This window comes from Canis lupus, chromosome 18 (genome assembly GCF_048164855.1).
Source record: "Canis lupus baileyi chromosome 18, mCanLup2.hap1, whole genome shotgun sequence".
NCBI classification, from domain to species: Eukaryota; Metazoa; Chordata; class Mammalia; order Carnivora; family Canidae; genus Canis; species Canis lupus.
In genome coordinates, this window is record NC_132855.1 from 24,396,508 (window position 1) to 24,420,988 (window position 24,481).

At 34.0% G+C, this 24,481-nt stretch overlaps 1 protein-coding gene across 7 annotated transcripts in view; it reads left to right on the top strand.

The window, feature by feature from the left end:
* The window catches only part of HYCC1 (hyccin PI4KA lipid kinase complex subunit 1), a 124,838-nt gene that overhangs the window by 59,241 nt on the left and 41,116 nt on the right, over positions 1 to 24,481 (top strand). For all 7 annotated transcript variants that reach the window (XR_012010858.1, XR_012010862.1, XR_012010861.1 and 4 more), the window contains exons 4-10: positions 2,190 to 2,369; positions 3,213 to 3,293; positions 3,885 to 4,000; positions 4,379 to 4,474; positions 15,315 to 15,431; positions 18,768 to 18,855; positions 19,567 to 19,726. Coding sequence is in view for 3 of the 7 variants with exons in the window: in XM_072783802.1 (XP_072639903.1) it covers positions 2,190 to 2,369; positions 3,213 to 3,293; positions 3,885 to 4,000; positions 4,379 to 4,474; positions 15,315 to 15,431; positions 18,768 to 18,855; positions 19,567 to 19,726 (838 nt within the window). In the remaining 4 variants the exon portion in view is untranslated. The remainder of the gene's footprint in view (positions 1 to 2,189; positions 2,370 to 3,212; positions 3,294 to 3,884; positions 4,001 to 4,378; positions 4,475 to 15,314; positions 15,432 to 18,767; positions 18,856 to 19,566; positions 19,727 to 24,481) is intronic.

Below are 24,481 nucleotides of genomic sequence, written 5' to 3' on the forward strand. Positions count from 1 at the left end.
AGAATCCATAATGTATTTTAGAATGGAAAGAAGGTACATGATTTTTAGGTTCTCATTAGACCCATAAAAAGCCCATTTAATACCTGAAAATATACTTGAAGTGCAGCTCTCTTAGTAGTACTGTAAAATCTACCCACCAAATATAACAATATGTCCATGAGAAAATACGTACAAAAATTCAAACCAAATACTGTTAATACATCATATTCTAATGTTCCATTTACTTGTCTCAAATATATTCAAGTTAGGTAAGTCAAATACTGCCTGTTTTTCTTACATTCTATATCTTTCCTGATATTTTTCAGGTATGTTTGTAAAGGAGTCAAAAAGTGTTAGCTCCCAGTTCTGACCTTTGTGAGCTGCATAATTTTGGTTATAGTAGATAGTCTCTTTGTCTCAATTTCCATATGTAGAAAGTATGGATAATGATATTTTACCTACAATGTTGTGGGAATTGAACAGGTTCAGGTACTTTGAAAGTACTTTGCATGTATTAAAATACTGCACAGATAATGCATTTCCCTCTGTCTTGGTTTGACATGCATAATTTCATCTAACCTCACTGTAACATAATGATTTCTCCACCCCTTTGAAGCTGTCTTCATTTGGTTCTGCTTTCATAAAACAAAAGCTCATTTAATTTTGGATTTTAATTGGCTATAAGACCTTTTGAAAGTGTTTTGATTAAAATTGTGTGTTCATGCAGACTTGAATAAATTTTTTTGAATAAATTTTCAACATATGATTTCATAATTTCCCAAATACTTGTTAGAAAATATCAATTGATTTAACCAAAGTTTTCCCAGGTATTTAAAGATGAGGGATCTTACACAACAATACAAGATTGCTGATGTTGGTCCACGAAGAAATTTAAAAAACCCTACCTTGAAAGCCAAACATTTCCCTTCCAGTTTTTCTTTTTTCCTACCACCCTGAACCCAATTATTCCAAATTCCTACCTTAAAAATGTCTCTTGTGACATAGGAATGGGGTTACTTTGCTTCCAACCCTCCACTTTCCTGTTACCCTTGCTGTGCCACAGTAGACGCCTGTTGCCTCTTGACAACCACTTTGGGAGTGAGAGAAAAATATTCCTTAACTGTCAGAAGTTAGATAATTTTTCAACAGGAAAGACTAGTTTGACTTAATGTTTATTGAAGTGTAACTTTCACTACATCTTGTGTAAGTAATACTGACTTTAATTGTACCCAATATTTACATATTTAGCATATTTGAAATAAAAATATCCACTGTATGTTAGTTTCTATTCATTACAATTACTGGAAATAGAAAATTTGTTTAGTAAATTGATTTAAATCTATTGCCTAAGTTGGTTAAGTGAATGAATTATAGTTCATGGAAAATACAATAGTCTAATGTTTTGAAAATTCAGTACCTTGTAAATCTCTTCACATATCTATGACATGTGAGTGATCATTGTATATGCTTTAAGATGGTATTTTTTTTTTTTTGTTAAGATGGTATTTATAAATAAGAGTCTCTTATGTTAACTTTCTGATTTAAAAAAAAGGTCTATGATATAGATTCAGTCAGCTCTGTTAGCTGGGTAATGCTGGCATGTGGTGGGAGAGAAAAGGTTAGAGATAACTCCAAATTGTGTTTCAAATAAAATGACAGCAATGTTTAGATTTCCCAGGGGCAATCAACCATGGTTACGATAGGGATCTAGATTTAGGGGTGCTGTAATTATTCAGCTATTCCACATACATTGCTGTTGGATGCTGCCTAATTATAAGCTCAGGAGGGTGATATGATGATAACTACCTAGGGTTCCCATTTCAATTTCTCCAACTCTATACCTAATCATGTATAAATTGACATGTTTTATCAGGAAGATAGGATATTAAGGAAGAAACTTCTTACAACCTAACTATTTTAATAAGTTAAAAAGATATGGTATAAATAACAATATCACTTTAGAATTATAGATTATTTTAAAGTTTACAAGTACTTCCAAATACATTTATTTTGAACTGTTTGGCCTTCCACTGGAAGTAAACTTGCAAAGGTTTGCTAAATAGCTTAAGCAGTAAATAGTTTTGCTTTCAAAAACATGAAAACATTTATATATTTCAGTAATTACCAATCAGGGAAAACGATTTATATTTCATATGTCGATGTCATTCAAATATAATTTAATCCTTGAATTAACACTGCCTTTTTTCCAGTTGCTAGAACCTGTCTGTCACCAGCTGTTTGAATTCTATCGCAGTGGAGAAGAACAGTTGCTTCGATTTACACTGCAGTTTCTTCCAGAATTGATTTGGTGCTACCTTGCAGTCTCAGCCAGCAGAAATGTGCATAGCAGTGGATGTATTGAAGCTCTTCTTCTAGGGGTTTACAATTTGGTTTGTATTTAATGCACTTAACAAATGTTTGCAAAAAGCAAATATATAACCTTTTAGGCAAAAATGAATACATAGTATCAACTACTTTTCAGTTTAGTAAAGCTAATATTTGTTTTCATACATCAAATGATTCATAGTTCATTCTCTCAAAAATAACTCTATGGAGGTTGAAAGCTATATGGGCATACATATAATTATGTAAATAAAATTTTTTGGATTGATTAAAGACTAAAAATCAGACCATTTCAGTTCTTTTATGGTGGTATCTAAAAATAATTAGTGTTGAATTTTAAATTTTTCAAATTTAAAATCTATTGTCTGTAAATTGTCTTTTAATGACCTTCATAAAACGCTTGGGAGAAAAGATCTAGTGAAATAGGTAACACCAAAATTTCATAAAATCTGGACTGTCTCATGAGTTCATACTACTGATTTAAATATAGTTTTCATTACTCTTCTCTTTGTGTATCGATTAGTAGGTATTCTAGATATTTAAGGTTTGTTATTTTTAAAAAGGAAAAGAAATTTAAGGCCTTGTCTTGACATATTTCATAATTATGTTAATTGGTTTAGGAAATGTAACTTTTTACATGAGAAAAATCAGTGATTATTAACATACTACACATCTCTATTTCAGCCATCCTGTATTACTATATCTTAAAGAGGAAGATTAACTCTTAGTGTTTATAAATAATTCATAATTGATTACCATAGTTTATGATTTTTAGCTAACTTTAAAATTCCTTTCCTTTCAGGTTTCTTTTTAGACTAACAGTTTAAAATTAGTTTTTAAGCTTATGCATAAGAAATAAATATTTTAAGATTTTTTTTTCACTTTTATAGGAAATAGTTGACAAACAGGGACATAGCAAAGTATTGAGTTTTACGATTCCATCTTTATCCAAACCATCTGTATATCATGAAGTAAGTGACATTTTATCAAAGTAAATTTTTTGGTTCTAAGATTTGTAGGTCCTATAAATGAGAGTCTGGTTATTGAGGCTCCTCCCCCCAAATTGATTAATTTATTGGTATCTTAAAAAGTAAAAAACGCCAGAAAAAGTATTTACTATTCCCAAAGTGAAATGAGGAATCAGAATCATAAAACTTTAAAATCTGATTGTTTAAGAGATCTATTGAAATATTGATTTTGAAATATTTTTCTCTTCTGATGGATAAAAGTAGTCTAATATTTTTATATGTGGCAATTATGTATTTCTGGAGTTGAATTTTTTATTAAGTCCTTATTTTAATTCAAGTGTAGCTTACATACAATGTAATATATTCAACAATTCTATATATCATCTGTATTGGTATAAAAGTTTTGAAGTTAAACTATTTTTATTTCTATTTGTGGTTTAGTTTTTAATTATTTTTAAGCCTTTGAGCAGAAAATTTAGTAGGGAGTCACAATATTCTTAAGAAATGATGTTCATGGAGATCATTCTTAGTGGTGTATATATTAACATATTTTCAACAGAATGGCTTTTTTTTTCTTTATTCAAATGTCTTTAGCCTTCCAGCATTGGGTCCATGGCTCTGACTGAGAGTGCACTATCCCAGCATGGTTTGTCAAAAGTTGTGTACAGTGGACCTCACCCCCAAAGGGAGATGCTGACAGCACAGAATAGGTATACCATGGAGATATAACTTACTATCCCACTACACTGATATTTAAGAAAATTGTTTTAATAGATTTATAAGTAATGTTTAATAAACTCTATGTGACAATTTAACAAATATTTGGTCATTTAATACAAGAGAAAAACACATTGTCTTGCTTCTTTATACTTCGATTCAGATGTATTTTTAAAATACATTTTTAAAATAAGTTTCAGATGACTGACTTGAGAAGTCTTTTTTTTCTTTTTAGTTTTGTATTGTTATTGATATGGTTATATTGTATGGGTCTATTCTATAACATAGTATCTTTCCATAATGTCTGCCTAATTATGGTTGACTTCTTAGAATTCTAAAGGCTTGTAAATATTGTTTTCATTTGTCTTCAGGTTTGAAGTGTTAACATTCCTTTTGTTGTGTTACAATGCTGCCTTAACCTACATGCCCAGTGTTTCTCTTCAATCATTGTGTCAAATTTGTTCAAGGTAAATAAAAATTCAAATTTTTTTAATATTGAAATATATGAATCTAGGATTGCTAGTTTGTTACATACCTAAGTTATTTTTGTTTTGTTTAATCCTTTGTTTAAAACATTCAAGAAGTTAATATAAATCTCAGCCTAGCCAACATACAGAAAGCTCCCAGTAAATGACAGCTCCAAAAAACATAATGAAGAGGGTAAAGGTGAATAACATTTTAGTGGAATATTTATTTTTTTTTTATTTTTTTAAAGATTTATTTATTTATTCATGAGAGAGAGAGAGAAGCAGAGACACAGGAGGAGGGAGAAGCAGGCTCCATGCCGGGATCCCAACGCGGGACTTGATCCAGGGACTCCAGGATCGTGCCCCGGGCCAAAGGCAAGGCGCTAAACCGCTGAGCCACCCAGGGATCCTTTCTTTTTTAAAGATTTATTTATTTATGCATGAGAGAGAGAGAAGCAGAGACACAGGAGGAGGGAGATTAGTTGAATATTTAATCAGAAAAGAATCATGCCGTATAATTAAAAGGATGGAACTGTTAGGACCTTTTGATTTTTGGCATGTGTTTGGTTTTTGTTTTGTTACTTTGTTTTTATTTATTTTTATTGTGCTCTAATCTGGTACCAAGAACAAGTAAGAGATACTGGTTTTTAGGCTCTGTTTGCTAAAAAAAAAAGAAAAGAAAAATTGGGCCAAGAGGTTGCTTAAATAAATTATGATAGTTCCTAAGTATACTATGCAAATGTTTAAAAATTGTATTTTAAATGGGTATTTAATGATAGTATATATGGTATGATTCCAGCATTGACTGAGTATGACCAGAATATTAATAATACTTATATCTAATTAGTGGAATTGTGGTTTATTTCATTTTCTCCTGTATGATTTTTTATCATTCTTTAAATTTTCTATGGTGAACATATTACTTTTTAAAAAAGAAAACAAAACAGAAGACAGAAAATGCCTTTGGTAACTCAAGTAAATAAGGGAAAAATGGAATTAAGGGGTTTTTAGACTAATTTAGTTTTGGGGAACTTATTTAGAAGATGCAATTTTGTTTTTTTAAAAGATTTTATTTATTTATTCATGAGAGACACAGAGAAAGAGGCAGAGACATAGGCAGAGGGAGAAGCAGGCTTCCCCACAGGGACCTGATGCAGGACTTGATCCCAGGATCCTTGGATCACAATCTGAGGCGAAGACAGATGCTCAACCACTGAGCCATCCAGGCACCCCTAGAAGATGCAACTTTGGAAAGTTGGTAAGAGGGAGGGTGTCTAGAGCAATACTTAGAAATCAAATCAAAACAAACAGAAAAGCAGAAATTGATACCTAATAGGATAGAAAACCATGCAGGACTAGAGGGAGAAGGGAAGTAACAAGGCAGAAGACTTGTTAGAGAGAGAAGTGGGGAATCTTTCAGATGACTCCTGAATTGGAATTTAGTTATATTTCCTAGACCTTGGAAGGCACCAATTTGCTGATATTCCTATTTGCTGAGTCTTTCTAACATGTTTCTCATTTTAAATCCTTTAAAGGCAGAGGTGTCCAGAGTTTTGAATTTCACGGATCTATAAAATTTCAAAAAAAAATTAGACTGGGTGGGGTATCTACATAACATTGCCACCCTTTTATTTGTCAAGTCATTATGTTATAAATATCTATCATGAACATTATTTAACAAAAGGGAGACCATTTTAACACCAAAAGAGGTTGGTGGCGGGGAGTAGAAGAGAGGGACAACAATTTATATGTTAAAAATGGGATGTTTAGCTTTTCTTGTTTTGTATTTCACTGTGGTCTAGGGAAAACGTTGTTAATGGACTAAAATGAATGTGAAGACCAGTCAAGTCCTTCAGAAACATTTATTTAAGGGGTAACTTGATGCAGCAACTTTTACCTGTAGAATTTAAAATGTACTACAAAGCCCAGGTTCTGCTCTAAAGTAGTGTCTTACGTGGTAGGACCCAGGAATAATGTTCTAATACATTTGAAGTTCTAATGTTCTAATATAGATAGATGTCCTAATATAACCTTCTAAATAAGAACAACTATTGATATTTTCTTGAAACTACTGATACAAAAGTTAGGAAAGAACATGTGTCACTGGTTTCTGTCCTGTGTAACTCCTATGAACTGCTCTCTAATACAATTACTTTTACATTCTTGGTAGAAAATTGTTAACATGCCAGTTTTAACTAATGAGAGAACTGGATAAGCCTTCAAAAACACAAGTATTACCTGGTTTTAAAAACAAAGAGAAATACAGATTAAAAACTATCTTATAGGGTTTTGGCCAAAGAAGATTTTAGTAGAGACATTAGATTAATTCTATGCCAAAGAAAAATTGAAAAAAAGAAATTTTGTATAGATGTTCACCAGTTGTTTTTCTGTTTTTTTGTTTTTTTTGTTTTTTTAGATTTTATTTATTTATTCACGAGAGAGACAGAGAGAGAGGCAGAGACATAGGCAGAGGGAGAAGCAGGCTCCCTATGGGGAGCCCGATCTAGGACTCGATCCCGGGACTCAGGGATTGCTCAACCACTGAGCCACCCAGGTGTCCCAATGTTCATCAGTTTTAAGAAAATGAGGGAGGAAAGAGATCTAACTAATTCAAAAGACATGAGCTATTTAAGTAATGCTAACTCTTAAGCTACAGAAGGTGATAGAAGAGGAACTCTCAAATTTGTCATTCATATCTTTTTTTTAGTTTGCTTTTTTTTGATTCCCTATTACTGTGTTCTCAGTATCTTAAAATCTAGTTATTTCTCTTAATTCCTGATTTTCTTAATCATTTATCAAATATTCTAATTAAGATATTTTGTACAATTTTAAGACTAATAGAAAAGAATTAGAAAACACTTGTATCTAATCAAGCAAAGCCTCCTCCATATCTATTGAAAGAAAATTGATTACAGAACTGTGATGACAATAAGTTATAAATGGTTATGATATTTAAAGAACAAGAGCTTCCTGATGATCTTAGTCCTAGTTTAGATTTTCCTACAGAATAAAGTCATCACACTGTTTTATGGCTAATCCAGCTTTTTGGCCACATGGCAATTGTTTGAATTTGCTGCTCAGTTTAGTTGTTGATGACTATGCCAAAATGATTGAGTGGGTCATCTAGGAGGAAGGATATATATATATATCCAGAAATATGTCATGGAATATTTGAGCTAGATTCAGTGACAATGTATCCCATTCTTTCTTTAACTTTCGGATTATAATGAATTGTGGAAGTAATTAAAACAATCTTAGACACTTCCTACCCTTCACCATACATACAAATCCATTCTACTCAGCAAAAATCTGTTTGGTTGCTGTAAGCTTTGCTTTCCTGATTCAGGCTTATGGCCAGCTCGATAGCCTGTTTTCCTGCTGTATGGCATGTACAGACACTCAAAGAAGAGACCTGAGAAGAGTCAAAAGAACTAGACTGAATGAGTTTCAGTCAATAAATTTTTGTTTTCCCTAATACTAAACATTATATATGGCCCTCCTAAAAGAAATGTAACCACCAATACTGCAAGTAAGCTTTGTTGGTATATACTGAAGTCCTCTAAACTGTGGGAAATAATTTTCTTTTTTTACTGTTGACTTCTTTTGTAACACAAGGCTGTTTAACAAATGGCTTATCTTGCCTTTTGATGTAGAATATAAATTTTAAAGATGAAACTATACTAAGCTAGTAAGTTAAATTCTTTCCCACTGTCAAAGGGAGTCTCCTGATTTTCTTTACCTGTGAGTCACCTAGTTGACTGACTAGGATGTATACTCCTATGAATTCTTGATCAGTGTATTTGTTCTTATATATCTACAGTAAAACCCTGCCTGTCTCCTCACTACTAAATCAGCCTTCCTGACCATATAAACAGATTTCTTCTATTAAGAATACCTTTGAGCAATTAAACCACTCTGTGGATTAATTCTCCTGATAAAGCTATATATATGTGTGTGTATGTGTGTGTGTGTGTATATAATATGCCCACATAATATATATCAATATATATTTTTATATTTATATACATACACACTTAACACAGTAATGCCACCTTATCATCATTTAGTAAATGACAGCTATTATATATTATACAGTAATTATGAGCATACATGTTCACTATGGATGCTTAGCATCTCTTTTTTCTTGCCTGTTTGCTACTACTATCAACAGTTCTAGAGCATATCTTATACTAGATCATTCCTTCTTGAAAGAACCTATAGTTGACTTTTCACTTCTTATTTTATTTATAAACTTTTTTTAACCTATTTAAATATTCTCCATCCTTTACAACCCAATTAAAACAATCTTTTCTCTTCCAACTTGAGCACAATTTTGTGTGTGATATTCTCTTGAGGAAAGTGATAGGAGATTCAGACTTTATTAAGCTCCTCATTCCAAAAAGCAGAAGCATGGGAACAGAATAGTGTCCAATACTGTGCAACAGTTCTTCTGTTTTCTTTTTTTTCCCTACTTCCCTGTTTTCTCTTCACCTGAACTTCTTATTTCCCTTTCCCCACTACTTAAAAAGCAGAGCAGAAAAGGAAGAGGATTTAAAATTGTTTTGTTTTATTTCATATCTATATCTGTTACCCAGCTGGAGAGGAAGTAGAACTGGACCAAGTTATAAATATTTCTCAAATTAAAAATTAGAAAAATGTTTTTCCCTTTATTCAGCTAATTTTTACTACCCGGTCTGATGATCTGTTAGTAGTTAATCTATTTTCTTTTCTAGTTTAGATTCTGGCATATTCATGAATAAATACTCCCTCCAGTTAGCCTCACTGGAATTGTGCCTTCCGATTATTTTGTGGTTTATAACTCAAAATATTTTGACAACAATCTCAAAAGTTTACTTTCAGGCTGGAATGAGACAGTGTCTTTCAACAGTGTCATGGCAACAGTTTTCCTCACTAAAAATTGATACTTAGAACTTCCTACCAGAAATATATTTACTGGGGATCCCCAGGTGGCTCAGAGGTTTAGCGCCTGCCTTCGGCTGGGGTGTGATCCTGGGGTCCCGGGATCGAGTCCCGCATTGGGCTCCCTGCATGGGGCCTGCTTCTCCCTCTGCCTATGTCTCTGCCTCTCTCTCTCTCTCTCTCTCTCTGTGTGTCTCTCATGAATGAATAAATAAAATCTTAAAAAAAAAAGAAATGTATTTACAAAATATGCCTTCCAAAAGGATTTTTATTTTAATGTGGTCTATGAATTTGGGAAACATCTATATGTGACTGAAGAGTAAATTTAATACAGAAATAGGAGTTATATCACTCAGGTGCTTTTGTGTAGGGTTGAGTCCCTATGTTTTGAATTTGTAAAAGAAAACAATTTTAGGATACTCTTTTGAAACAGAGGAGTCAGGCATTCATAGGGCATTGATATTTTTATTTTGTTCTGCATTTTATTTAAATTGAATAAAGGATCTCTGAGAAAAGAATATCCTTTTTTTTTTTTAATTTTTATTTATTTATGATAGTCACAGAGAGAGAGAGAGAGAGAGAGGTGCAGAGACACTGGCAGAGGGAGAAGCAGGCTCCATGCACCAGGAGCCCGACGTGGGATTCGATCCTGGGTCTCCAGGATCGCGCCCTGGGCCAAAGGCAGGCGCCAAACCGCTGCGCCACCCAGGGATCCCGAGAAAAGAATATCCTTAAATAGATCAGAGAACTAAAGAGTAAATCAGAGAATTCTTGATTAAAAGGAATGGAGAAAGGAGGGTTAAGAGGTACTATTAATGATGCAGCTGGATAGGACTGGATTATTTTGTGTCTCAGCTCAAATGTCACTTCCTTGGAGAGACCTTCCATGCCATCTTTCTAAAGTAGCACCTTCTTACCTCAATTTATTTTCTTTTAGCACTTCTTATAACACTATAATTACCTGGTTTCTTCATTGGGTATATAGTCTATCAACTGCTGGAACTTCACGAAGTCAGGAACCTTTGATGTCTTGTTCTTTATGGTGTTCTCAGAGTTTAGAAAAGTGCCTGGCATATGGTAGAAACCTAGGAACTGTTTGTTAAATGAATGAAAAATAGATGATCTCTTCCCCCTTCAGATTTATGATCCATTAAATACAACTAAGATTAAAGGAAATAATTTGGTTTTTGCTTTTTAAAAGTCTTACATTGATAAATGCAAAATTCCTGCAGTCAGTTGCCACAAATGTGTAGTTTTTGTAGTTATAAAAAATTAACTGCTATGGTCTAAAAGTTTGTATCTTCCCAAAATTCATATGTTAAAATATTAATGCCTAATGTGATGGTATTAGGAGGTGTTCTCATAGCCAAGAGATGGTACAAAGTTCCCTTGTTCCTTCTGCCATTGAGGATATAATGAAAAGTCTGTAACTCTGAAGAGAGGGCCACCGCATTTTTTATATTTTGTTACAGCTGTCTGAATGGACTAAGACTAATCCTTTGCATTTCTGAATAAATGTTTTAGTATAATCTCTAACAGATTTCCTCATGGGCAGCTAGTAGAGGAAATGAGAGAACCTGGAATCTTGTTTCTTTTGTTAATCTTGCAAGTGTGTTAATATTTGAGAGAAATGTTTCTCTAGTTCTTACCTAAAGTAAATTTAAAAGTTGATTGACCATTCTAGACCTAGGGCAAAGTTGTTCTTTAAAAAAAATTGTGTATTAACTGCAATAACATTTTTTTGTTCATATTGTGCCTCCTGAATCTTATACTTATTTCCTTATTTCGAAACCCGTATATCCAATCCAGTAGCCATCTCTATCAAGATGTCCTACAGATACCTTGTAAAAGTTAGAACTCTTTCTGCTGCAACTAACTGATAATCTATATAAAACTAGATTATACCAGAGAGAAAAATTTTTGGCTCTTTGTACCTGGGAAGAGTAGGGATGGAACTGGCCTCAAGATCAAGTAGATTTAGGGACGCCTGGGTGGCTCATCAGTTGAGCATCTGCCTTTGGCTCAGGGCATGATCCCTGGATTTCAGGATCGGGTCCCACGTCGGGCTTCCTGCATGGAGCCTGCTTCTCCCTCTGCCTGTGTCTCTGCCTCTCTCTCTGTGTCTCTCATGAATAAATAAATAAAATCTTTAAAAAAAAAAGATCAAGTAGATTTAGAAGCTCAGTTGTTATCTGGATATACTCTCTCATCTCTCTCATCTCATCTTCTTCTGTTGGCATTGTTTTTTTTTCTTTCTGTAGGTAGGCTTCCTTCATGTGATAAAAATGGTGACCACAAGGAGCTAAAAGCTTACATTATTGTCTACCTTTAATGAACTCAGAAGAAAGCACTCCTTTCCTGTTTTTACTGTGAAAAACCAGGCAACAAAAGACTGGCGTTGCCAGCCTGAGGCTTCTACAAACCCCTCTGAGGTCATGTTTGTTAGTGTTATTAGAAGAGTACTTATCAGTTTAAATATTGGTTTGGCTGTTAAAGATAAATAAGGGTAACTTAAATGATATTTATTTTTCTTTCCCATAAAAGTCCAAGTTGGCAGATGTTTCTAAGGTGTTCAGTCTCCTTCTTTCTTGAGATTCCGCCATTCCGTAGGATGTTACTCTTGTCGGAATGGTGATGGATCACTGTTTTTACATCTGCCTTCCATCCTGCAAGAAGGGAGAAAGAGAGAGTGGAAGGCATGCAACTGCTCTTTAAGGGTGCAACCTAGAAGTCGCACCATTTCAGCCAGCACACTGTTGTCCAGAACTAATTACATGGTCACACTTAGATGCGAGGAGGGCCAGGAAATGTGGTCTCTTGTGGGTGGCCACTGTTCTAGTTAAAATTAGTTGAGGAGCATGGAGGAGAGGGTACCTTATCTATGTTATTAAAGGGAAGAAGGGAAAAATAGATGTTAGGGTACTGACCTTGTCGCAGGTGATTTTGTTATTTTATTTATACCACAATCACATAATTATACTTGACGATATAGGGAAAGACTAGTTCCTAAAGGTAAGAGGAGTAGAGGTGCTATTAAAATAAGACATTAGGGTGGCTCAGCGGTTTAGCACCTGCCTTAGGCCCAGAGCATGATCCTGGAGTCCTGGGATCGAGTCCCACATCGGGCTCCCTGTATGGAGCCTGCTTCTCCCTCTGCCTGTGTCTCTGTCTCTCTCTCTCTCTCACGAATAAATAAATAAAATATTTTTTAAAAATAAAATAAGACATTAGTGGCAGGGGGAGAGGTCATGGTAGACAAAAGTGACATCTATACCATATACCTACAAATCAACATATCTGAAACTTAGCATCTTCCAAAACAGTATTCTTATTCGTCCAAGTTCATTTAATCCCACTACCATCCAGCCAGCTATCCAAACTAAATGTGGGAATAATTATACACTCCTCTTGTTTTTTCAGTCTTAAGCTATAATTATACTTCCTAGGTGGGACTCCAATCCCACCCTTTCTCCTTCTTCCCACAATTATTTCTTTGGTTCAGGTCACCTTCATCACACTCGCGGGGTATTTTGACACTCCACTCCAGTTTCAGTGCACTGTTCCAACATAGCCTGAGTGATATTTTGAAAAGACCAGTCTGATCATGTCACTCCCTTGTTAAAATAACAAAACAAAAAACCTTTAGTTGCTTTCCATTGCCTGCATGATAAAACCTTGCAAGTTATAAGATACTGAACCCTAGTTAGCTTCTCTGTTATTTTCTAGTGTCTGAGCATTCCCTCCTACTATTATTGTCCCAGTCTCCTTGGTGTCATGCTCTTTTATCCTACTCTGTTTTCGCCTATTCCTATATTTTCACCAGGAAAATGCCACTTTTTCTTCAAGGCTCATTCTGGGAAGCCTTCTCTGACCCTCTGCTTCTTCCACTAGAGTTTACCACTGTCTCCTTTTGCTACCTCTGTAACTTATTCATTACAGATATTTGTTTACTACACAGTCTCCATGATTAAATTGTGCATCCCTGACGGAACTACATCTTTCATCTATATTCCTAGTGTCTGACACAAAATAAATCTTTAAAAATATTTACTGAATGAATAAATGAATTAATTGAAAAAATCCAATCTTTTATATATTGGTTCTTAGTTATTTACTACCATCCCTATCATAAGGGTATGTAAGGTGTGAGAAAATAAAATTTTCTGCATTTACTTTTTTAGATAATAAGAGGAGTTTCTAGTCTATTTTGAATATGTTTTTATAAAATCTAAATTCAAGTTGATTTTATTTCATGTACAGTTAATTTTTTTTCAGTTTTTATTTTAGTGGACTCTGGTTCCTTTAACAAAATACCATAGGCTAGGTGGCTTAAACAGTAGATGTTCATTTCTTACACTTATGGCTGAGCAATCTAAGGTCAAGTAACCAGCAGATTCAGTTCCTGGTGAAGGCCTTCTTCCTGGCTTACAGGAAACTGCCTTCCTCACTGTGTCCTTCACATGACAGAGAATGAGTTCTAGTCTCTCGTACTCTTTTTTTAAAAGGGCACTAAACCCATCATGGAGGCTCCCATCCTTGTGACCTCATTTAGTGTTCTACAACCAAATACCATCATATTGGGGTATTAGGGCTTCAGGAAATGAACTTGGGAGGGAACACAAATATTCAGTCCATAAATATCCCTGCTCCTTTCTACTCTTGTTTCTAAAAAGAATTCTAAGATCCTTTCAACATCAAGTGAATTTTTATGTTTACTTTAAAGTTACTTTGAATTAAAAAAAAAAATAAAGTTACTTTGAATTGACAATATTCTCAAGGGACCATTTTGAAATGGTCTGTAGTATACTCGGGTATGTTTAAATGAAAGCTTAGATTCAGTCTATTGACTGTACTATATTAGGTGAAGGCTTATTATATTACCCACAACATATTATGAAAAAACAGCTTTTTTCCAGTTTTATTAAAATTAGAAACTTAGTATTTTAAAAGTAGTGCATGTTGATAATAGAAAATTTAGAAAATATATATATAAGGAGGAAAATAAGTCTATAGTCTCAGAACTCAGAGCTCACTCTGATTTTATATGATCTTTTTGTAGTGACAAACAACATTCACCTATTTGTTTATTACAGAATGGGAGTGGGTTTCATGTATTATTCTTACAGTTTTTCTCCCCCCTGCAATTTAAATAGGTTTTCAAAACATCAAGTTTAATTATTTCATCGTATTCCCTGAATTATTTATATAATTCATCCTCTGTATTGGACTTTTAGGTAGCTTCCTATTCACTATAGTAAATACACCTTAATGTTAATAACTTCTTAAATATTCTTCACTATAATAAATGCTTTAAATTTCAGTTGTGTTCATGGTAGTTTCTTTTTTTAAAAAAAAAAGTAAAAATTCGGTCTTTCTTTAGGACTCTACCTTTGCTGTCATGTTTAAACTTGCAAAGGATATATAATGATTTGCTTATGTTTTACTTCTCTTATGGTTTTTCAACATTAAAAATTTCAATCTGTCTGAAATGTATTAAGGTATATGGGGCTTGAATCTACTTTTAGAGTGTTCTCTTGGAGGTTGCAATATGTGTCAAGAACTTTGTTAGCAATAGAAGATCATACCATAGATCTATTTATGATAAAAATACCAACTTTCATGTATTTCAGGTTTTATGGTAACTAAAAATTATTAGTTATTGAACTGTATGAGATTAGTGAACCAACTCTGAGAATCTGGTTTACTTACTATATAATACTATACCTCTAGCTTTATACATTTTTTCCCCTGGTTTCTCTTACTCAAGAAAATGTTATAGACAAATGTTCTGTTTGGGAAGATTATTTGTTTCATAGCTGTTAGGTTTGTTATGGGAGCATATCTAGTACATTGTTGGCTTATACATGTAAAAAATAAATTACCTAAATTTTACCAATATATTTATTTTGTTTTTTTCTAGAATCTGTGTTTGTGGCTATCCCCGACAACATGTAAGAAAATACAAAGGTATAAGTAGCAGGATACCAGTTTCTTCAGGATTCATGGTGCAAATGTTAACAGGGATTTATTTTGCCTTGTAAGTTTATTTAATATGAGAAATAAATCTTTGATCTCTGAAAAATCAGTCTGTTGTTTTATTGTTATTACATTATAATCTCATTGGATAAACAATCAGCATATCTTTTGAATCAAGATTTTTTTTTAAGATTTCATTTATTTATTCATGAGAGACACACAGAGAGAGGCAGAGACATAGGCAGAGGGAGAAGCAGGCTCCATGCAGGGAGCCTGATGTGGGACTTGATCCTGGGACTCCAGGATCATGCTCTGAGCAGAAGGCAGAACTCAACTGCTGAGCCACCAGGTGGTCTTTTTTTTTTTAAGATTTTATTCATTTGAGAGAGGTACAAGAGAGAGCAAAAGCAGGGGGAGGGGCAGAGGGAGAGGAATAAACAGATTGCCTGATGAGTGAGTAACCTGACCAGGGCTGGATCCCAGGAACCTGAGATCATGACCTGAGCTGAAGTCAAGATGCTTGACTGAGCCACCCAGGCACCCGAATATGAATCAAGATCTTAATAGTTTTATTACTTAAAACATATTTCTTAAAAAAAACTATTTCTTTAAAAAAAGAAAAAAAAACAAAAACAAAAAGACAAAAACAAAAACATATTTGTTAATGTTCTGGAGAATTTGTAACCAACTCAAACATTCCATCTCTCTTTAACTCAAGTTCAGAATGAAAATTAGCAACACCCTTACATACTCACAGATTCTTTGTTACTCTTTTTTTTTTCCTATAATTTTCGAAAAGCTTTTTTTCCCAATGAAGATCTTTTCCATTTCCAGAAATTTTAACTCTTAAAAAACATCTTAGAGAACTTCCTTGATCACCGATAGTTTATTATTAACTTATTATTAATTTCTAATATTAGTGCTCAGTCTTACTTAATACTTAGTAGTGTTTTTCTTTGAACCCTATCTTCTACTACACATCTTACACTTTGCATTATATTCATTTGATATATTAATTTTTTATAGTAGATTATAAGCATCTTAACTGAAGGTCGAATTTATGATCCTTTGAACTAAATATGGCTTGCTGCCTGTTTCCTTAAAAGCTTTATTAAAAGACATTTACATCTGTTTGTTTACATATTGCCATGGCTGATTTTGTGCTACAGTGACAGAGATGAATAGTTGCAATAGGGATTGTATGGCCCACAAGCCTAAAATATTTATTATCTAGCCCTTAAAGAAAAAGTTTATTGACCCTTGTGTTAGACCATTAATATTGTTCCACAGCTCTTGGATGCTCTGATCTGTTTTATTTTCTGTCTTTATTGCTTTGTGTTTCAGATTTAGTAATTTCTCTTGACCTATCTTCATATTCATTAATTCTTTTCTTGATGATGTTGAGTCTATTAATGAGCCATTGGAAGGATTCTTCCTTCATTTCTGTTACTGTGCTTTATTTCTAGTCTTTTTATTTGACTCTTTCTTATGGTTCCCATCTCTCTGCTGAAATCACCATCTGTTCCTACATGTTTTCCATCTTTTCCACTAGAGCCTTTAATATATTAATTATAGTTATTTCAATTTCCCTGCCTACTGTAAAATCTGAATCATTAATGAATTTGTTTCTATTGTTCTTTGTCTCTTGCCAGGAGGTTGTTTTCTTGCTTTTTGTGTGCCTTGTAATATTTGATTATCATTTTTTTTCATGGATAGAACAGTAGTGACTGAGGTAAATATCATTTATGCCCAGAAATGACATGTCTCTTTTCTTATAGGCTTTTGGCAGCATTATTATAGGCAAGAGTGAGCTGAGGTTGGATTTTATTGTTGCTTGTTTACCTTCATGGTACCACCTACCTCAGATTCTTCTTGTGGTACCTGGCAGTTAGGGTGTGAGCTGGATTCCTGGAGGGTTTTTCTCAGTATTCTTACTCCATCCTCAGCTTTTAGCTTTCCCTGTGTGTCTGCACCAAAGAAACAGTCTTTCTCCATGTTCTTGTCCCTCCTTCAGCAACAGAGTGCAGTTGCTTGTTTCTGAATGTGTCCTGGCCTGGGTGGACATTTGGAGGGAGACGCGTTCTCTGTTGTCCTGGTCCAGTCTCAGTCGTCTCAGTCGTAAGCAGGACCTAAGTCCCTGCACCTGTGGTTGGCGGGAGGGGGTAGCTCTTCAGTGGTCCTTCCCTCCTCCAGCGGTAAGAGATCTCTAGTGGTCTCAACTGAGGACAGTTTCCTGATCCTTTCCCACAGATAGAGTTTTTTTTTTTTTTTTCTTTCTTTCACAGCCATAGTCAGTCTTCACCCCTTCCCTTGGGGTGAAAGGGTTTGTTGGTTGCTCTTTCCCCAAAGGCTTTAAAACTTTTGTTTCACGTGAGAAAAAGGTCTGGCTGGGTCTTCAGGCTTTTCTTGCTCAGGTGGCTTACTCTCTCCTTCAGGGCCACACTACCAAGAGCAGCTTTTTCTGGTCCCTTGCCTTGCCCCCAGTTTTTCTTATGAGGGCCTAGAGGTGGTTTGTGAAAAAGAACTTATAAGTGGGCGTGAACTCCTCTTGTATCTATTTCTAGAGATTCTATACACTCGTGCTGGCCCATACTGGGCTTTTAGCAGTTTGTTTAAAAATTTAGCTGAAGTCTTATTCGTGCATTGTGGTCTGTCTCTTCTTAGAGGCATCTCTCTGTCCTTAGGTTTCAGGCTACTTGGATGCCCTGATTTTTACCTCCTTGCTGAATTCATGGAAAGCTATGATTTTATAGATTATCTGACTTTATTTTATTTTTAGGGTGGGAGCAATGCTCTTTCCATTTTCTAGTCCTCACTTGCACTCTCGATATAATTCATTTTAGAGTTTGGCCATATCTTTGAAAATTAATATACATACACACTTTATCCCCCAATATCTCTCTGACATTTGCAAGATACATCATGTACACTTCTAAATGACCATCAGAATGCAAAGAAGTAGCTACTTAAGATACTCTAAGCCACAGTAGTTGTAGATTCTCATTAAAAACTGTAGGAGTTACAGAATAATTTGACCATAAAGTGTTCTGAACATTATTCTAAGGTATATAACTTATTATGCTCTAACTTGCTTTGAAAGTGTAAAATGCTTTGAGATTGCCTCACTTTTGATACCTGGTCTATAAATAGACATGTTCATTAGAGAAGAAATATATATCTATAAAATTTTCTTTGCTATTAATAGGCTTTCAGATACAATTGAAAGAAATTCAAAGACATAAAAATATGTTTCTTAGGAGGGTAGAATGCTAAGCAGTGTGCTAATCATATGTTTTAAGGAGGGTAGAATGCTAAGTTTATTCAGTAAACAGTTCTCATATTTTGTTCAAATTTATAGAATTAATTAAAAATAATTATACTTTATTTAATTTTACAGTTATAATGGAGAATGGGATCTAGCTCAAAAAGCATTGGATGATATTATATACAGAGCTCAGCTAGAATTATATCCAGAGCCATTGCTGGTAGGTGCCTCATTTGTTTATGTAAATTTGATAATTTAAAATTTCTCAATTTAGAACTATAAATTGAGAAGTAGCCATTCATAATGCATTAATGTCATTAAACTCAGTGATTCATGCTTCTGTTATATTAGGAAAATTTTATGCTTGAAAAGGTATATATAATTTGAGAATTTCATTAAGCTAACTGCTTAGATACCAGTAATAGTCTTTTAAACTTAAAAGAATGTTCTCCTTAACATACTAGAGCTGCATTTATTAATTAGCATTAGGCATGTGGAAATATAATTTCGATGTTTTGGAATTTTAAATTTCATCATTTACATATTATTATTATTTTTAAAATATTTTATTTATTTATTTAACAGACAGAGACAGTGAGAGAGAGCACAAATGGGGAGGAGAGGGAGAAGCAGGCTTCCCACTGAGCAGGGAGCCCAATATGGGGCTTGATCCCAGGATCCTGAGATCATGTCCTGAGCCTAAGGCAGAGCTTAACTGACTGAGCCACCCACGCACCCCATTTACGTATTATTTTTAACTCTAGTTTCTGAGCTCTTACTCTTTATTCTAGAAGATTTATATATCATCTTAGGAAATACCTTGGAGAAAGAATTCTTCTTAAAAACTTGTTAAAATTTGGCACTTTGTGTTCTGTAAGGCTGTAACATATCTGTTAATGCCAATCTTAAACCATATTTTTTTTTTCCTTAGGTTGCTAATGCCATAAAGGCTTCACTGCCTCATGGTGCCATGAAATCTAGTAAGGAGGGTACAAGGTGTATTCAAGTTGAAATCACACCAACTTCCTCTCGAATATCAAGAAATGCAGTAACCAGCATGTCAATAAGAGGTCATAGGTGGAAAAGACATGGTAAGAAGTAAAAAAGTCTTCAAATTAGAGGATTGTTGATTCTGTCACATTTTTGTCTTTACTTGCAATGCTATAACTTCTAACTTTAGTAAATAATATTGTAGTGGCACGGAAGAAAGAGCTGTTGGATCACCTTTAATTCCTAAATTATTATCCACAAGTGATAAACAGTAAGACAAATACAGTCCCTTATGTTACATATACGAATGAAAATTTATTTAAACATTGTATTGGTTTTTAAATCTTATTTCAATAGAATAGGAAAGTAGGAAAATGCATGTTAAAATTATTCACACATGGATTTCTATTCAAAAGCATTTGCAAATATTGTTTAGTGTTTCTTATTTCTCAAGAACTTTTTCACAAGTAAACTTGCATATTGAAGTCAAACAACTAATAGGGACTTTGACATTTTCTTTTGTACTTCCTGGTCAAGTCAATGCCATCAAATTGATACAACTCTAGCTAAGCCTTATTATTTCTTGGATGTTAATTTTCTTCCAGGACTGTTTGTTTTAATATTCCTCCTTGACTGCTTCATTTTATTACTTAAAAATTCTATGGGAATTAATTTTATTTATCATGGCCTTCTCAATGCTTTCCCACTTCTCTATCTTTTCTTATAACTTATTATTTTTAATTTAATTTCTTATTCTTTCTATTGACTCCCCTCCTACCTACAAGTTATTGTAATGGCAAGAATCAGTGTAAGAAGATTACTATTACCTCCCTCAGAAGGTAATCATAGGACAAGAAGCAAAAAGCCACTTCTTTGCCCCAAGCAAACATATATATTACTCTTTTTTCTTCTTACTTAAACTGTGGTGAAAATGTAGCTCCTTTTGGTATGTTTTATTTCAGTTGTCTCTGTGGTTCTCTGCAGAGAAAATGCAAAAGTGAGACGAATATTATTCATGGTGAAAAAGAAAGTTGATGATAATATTGTTCCTACTTAGGAAATCTGGGAGACAGTATGTCACAGGGAGTGACGATGGAAAATTCCAGCTTAACCAATAAATCATTTTCAGTCTTTTTTATTTTTTAAAGGAGTGTGCCAATTGTTGAAATTTCTTTAAGATGACATGAAAGAGGTGGTAATATTTGCCATTATTAGCAAGGCAAATGATGCTATGATATAAAACATATAGAGGCTAAACATACTTCAGTTTCTTCAGTGAAATTTACACTACTGAACGGGACTAGATTACAGGTAGAAAGTCATTTACTTAGTATGGTGGCATCTTAGAGATCAATTTTATGTTTTGTCCGAAAGAGGTGAAAATGGCACAAAGACAATGAACCAGATCATATGGGTCACTGTAGCTATAATTGTTCCTAAACTACTACAGAAGATGCGAGAATGAATTTTAATTCCTTTTCCGCATTCCCTTCTTGCTCCGTAGTGAATGTATGGGAAATGAGAAAAAAATATATAGGTTCTGCAGTTAATAATATGAAATATTGAAGTTTGATTGTATTTGTGCATGTGTATGTTACAGAGGTGTGTGTATGTGTCCATGCATACATTTAACAGAGTAAGATCTTTACCCTGTAGTAAAAAGAAGCAATTTTCTAGAAATATTTTATAGGAATAAATTGCCAAAATAAAGAGAAAAAAACTACTTGAATATGTTGTATCTATTAGAGTCTTACATATCTTCCAGGGTCCATTTTGGCTACAATTTGAGGGATTGGTCCTGTGTCTTAAGGCTATGGCCTCATTAAAGTAATCTTCCTTATCAACTGCCCCCTACATTCAGTCCAACCTTCAAAACTCTCACACTTAGGCAACTCTATTTATGGTGACAAAAAAGTCACAGATGAGAATTTAGAAGCGAATGAACTATAAAAAAAAGCAAGTCAGGTTCATGGAGCAGATGTAGAATATGGCTTATCTTGTTTACCACTCTTATATAGTGTGAATTCCCTTTATCCAATGACCAAAATATGCCTACTCTAAGACATTTATTTATCTCTACAGATAGGTTGCATTCTCCCTTTTGACAGTAGTCTTGGTTTTCCTTGCCAGAGTAGTATTTTTCATTGTTATCCTGTCCTGTTGAATTAAAAACTACTGTTTTCCACTTTTGTGATCCTGATTCCTACTTTGAGAACCTTATTATTCTGAGCTCTCTAATTGACACTGGCTTCTTGTGGGGAAGATAGGTAACTTTATGATAGCTGTTAAATATATAGAGAATTCTCAAGTTATAAATGGATTTTTAAGTTTGTTTATATATAAATTATATTTATTCCATTTATATGTTAATTATATAAATTTTAACAATTTAATTTATACATTATTTTTTGTAGAAACAATGTTAAGGGGTTTGTAGATTTCGGGGTGACCTACAAAAGCCTTTAATCCCATAATGTTTCTGAATCATAGGATGTAAGTTTAATTTAGAACTGTGTGAAAACACATTTAGAGTTTCTTTATTTGATAAACCTCTGCATTGTTTGCCATTCCACCTGTATTGCTACCACTCCCTTACTACCTCAACCCTCCCAGAAGGATTTCTTCTCAGACCCAGAACTATATCATACAGTAGAAACATGGAATATGCAACTTTAAGACAGTGATGATGAGAACTGAGGAAGGAGAAGGGACAAGAAACATGAACTTTAAGGAATATTCCCCTTTTCCCCCCCTTTCTCTTTGTTATCACCAGTACCAGGAAAGAAGAAAGCAGTTGGTCCTTTTTTCTTTCCTTGGGTCTCTTTCCTTTTTCTTTTTTCTTGTATTTATGTCTTTTTAAAAAATTGAGATATAATTGACATATATTAGTTTTTGGTGTACAACATAATGATTTAACATATGTATATATTGCAAAAAAGATTACTACTCTGGAGCCTACCAGGTCTAATTAATATCCATTGCTACACGTAGTTATACATATTTTTGTGTGTGTGATGAGAACTTTTAAGATCTACTCTCTTAGCAACTTTCAAATATACAATATAGTATTAACTATAGTCACCTTATATCCTAACATCCCCAGGACTTACTTATTTTATAACTGGAGGTTTATTCCTGCTGACTATCTGTACCCATTTTGCTCACCACACTCTGCCTGCCTCTCACCTGCCTCTAACAACCATCAATGTGAATGTGTTGCCTGTATCTGTGAGCATGGTTTGTTTGTTTGTGTTCTACATGTAAGTGAGATCATGTGGTATTTGTCTTAATCGGATTCATTTCCCTTAGCATAATGCACTCAAGGTCCATCTATATTATTGTAAATGACAGGATTTTCTTCTCTTTTATGGCAGAATAATATTTCATTATATATATATATGGCACATTTTCTTCATCCATCCATTGATGGACTTTTAGGTTGCTACCACATTCATGTCTTTATTTATAGCCTGTCTCTTTTTTTTTCCTTCTTCCACCCTGTCTGGGGAAATGAGGGAGAGGACTAAATGAGGTTCTCCTGTGGAAGCAGCAGAGCAGAACTTTCTTTTTTTGTTTACTTTCTTTCCATTTCTTTTTTTTAAGATTTTATTTATTTATTCATGAGAGACACAGAGAGAGAGAGGCAGAGACACAGGCAGAGGGAGAAGCCAGCTCCATGCAGGAAGCACAACATGGGCCTCGATCCTGGAATTCCGGGATCACGCCCTGAGCCAAAGGCCGACGCTCAACCACTGAGCGACCCAGGCGTCCCTCCATTTCTTTTTATTAGTAAAGAATATAAATAATTAAGCCATATGAACATATTAGTATGTTTGCATATTTGAGTCACCCAAAATTATACATGCTAACAAACATGTTAAATTGGAACAATTAATCACATATATTCTTTTGTCTTATTTGCAACAGAAAAACTAATTTTCCTTACAGTAATAGCCAATCGATATTTTAGTGATTTTAAAATTAATTTGGAACAGTTTTAATTTCTTACATTAAAATTCTTTTTCTGGGCAGCCTGGGTGGCTCAGCGGTTTAGCGCTATCTTTGGACCAGGCCGTCTTCCTGGAGACCCTGGATCGAGTCCCACGTCGGGCTCCCTGCATGGAGCCTGCTTCTCCCTCTGCCTGTATCTCTGCCTTTCTCTCTCTCTCTCTCATGAATAAATAAATAAATAAAATATTTAAAAAAGTTTTTTTCTGAGCTCTTCTAGAATTTATTGCAGATCCACCATTCTTTAAGAATTATCCAAAGCTTATATTTTAACAGAAAGCATTCTTTTAGAAGGTAAAAAATTAATAGCTTTAACACTTCCACACATTTCAGAACATTTAATCCTTGTCATGGTCTTGTTACTATTGAATAACAACCCAGATTTCTAGAATTGTATTTTGACCAGTTTTATTTGCTTGGGCCTGTATTTATTATTTGATAGTAAGAGTAGGCTTTATTTTTTAGAGCAGATTTAGGTTCACAGCAAAATTGAATGGACCCTCAGACCATACCCCTCCCATACACACATATGTCCTCCTCCAATATCAACACCCTGCACCAGAAAGTTATATTTGTAAGGTCCTGTAATTTTAATTTTGACTAGAAAGTGTATCTTCATATCAACTAAAAAAGGGTAGCTTTTAAAGAAAGGTTGGTTTCTATTGAGATATTAATTTAAAGACTATTTGACAATTAGTATGTTTGCCTAATTTTCCTTCTTACTTGATTATCTTAATATTGTACTGACATGGCTTGTGTTTTCAAACTTTTTAAACTTTGTATATAAATTTCTGAGAAAAGTTTAATGACTTTATAATTCCATGCCAATATGTATTATGTTCGGAAAG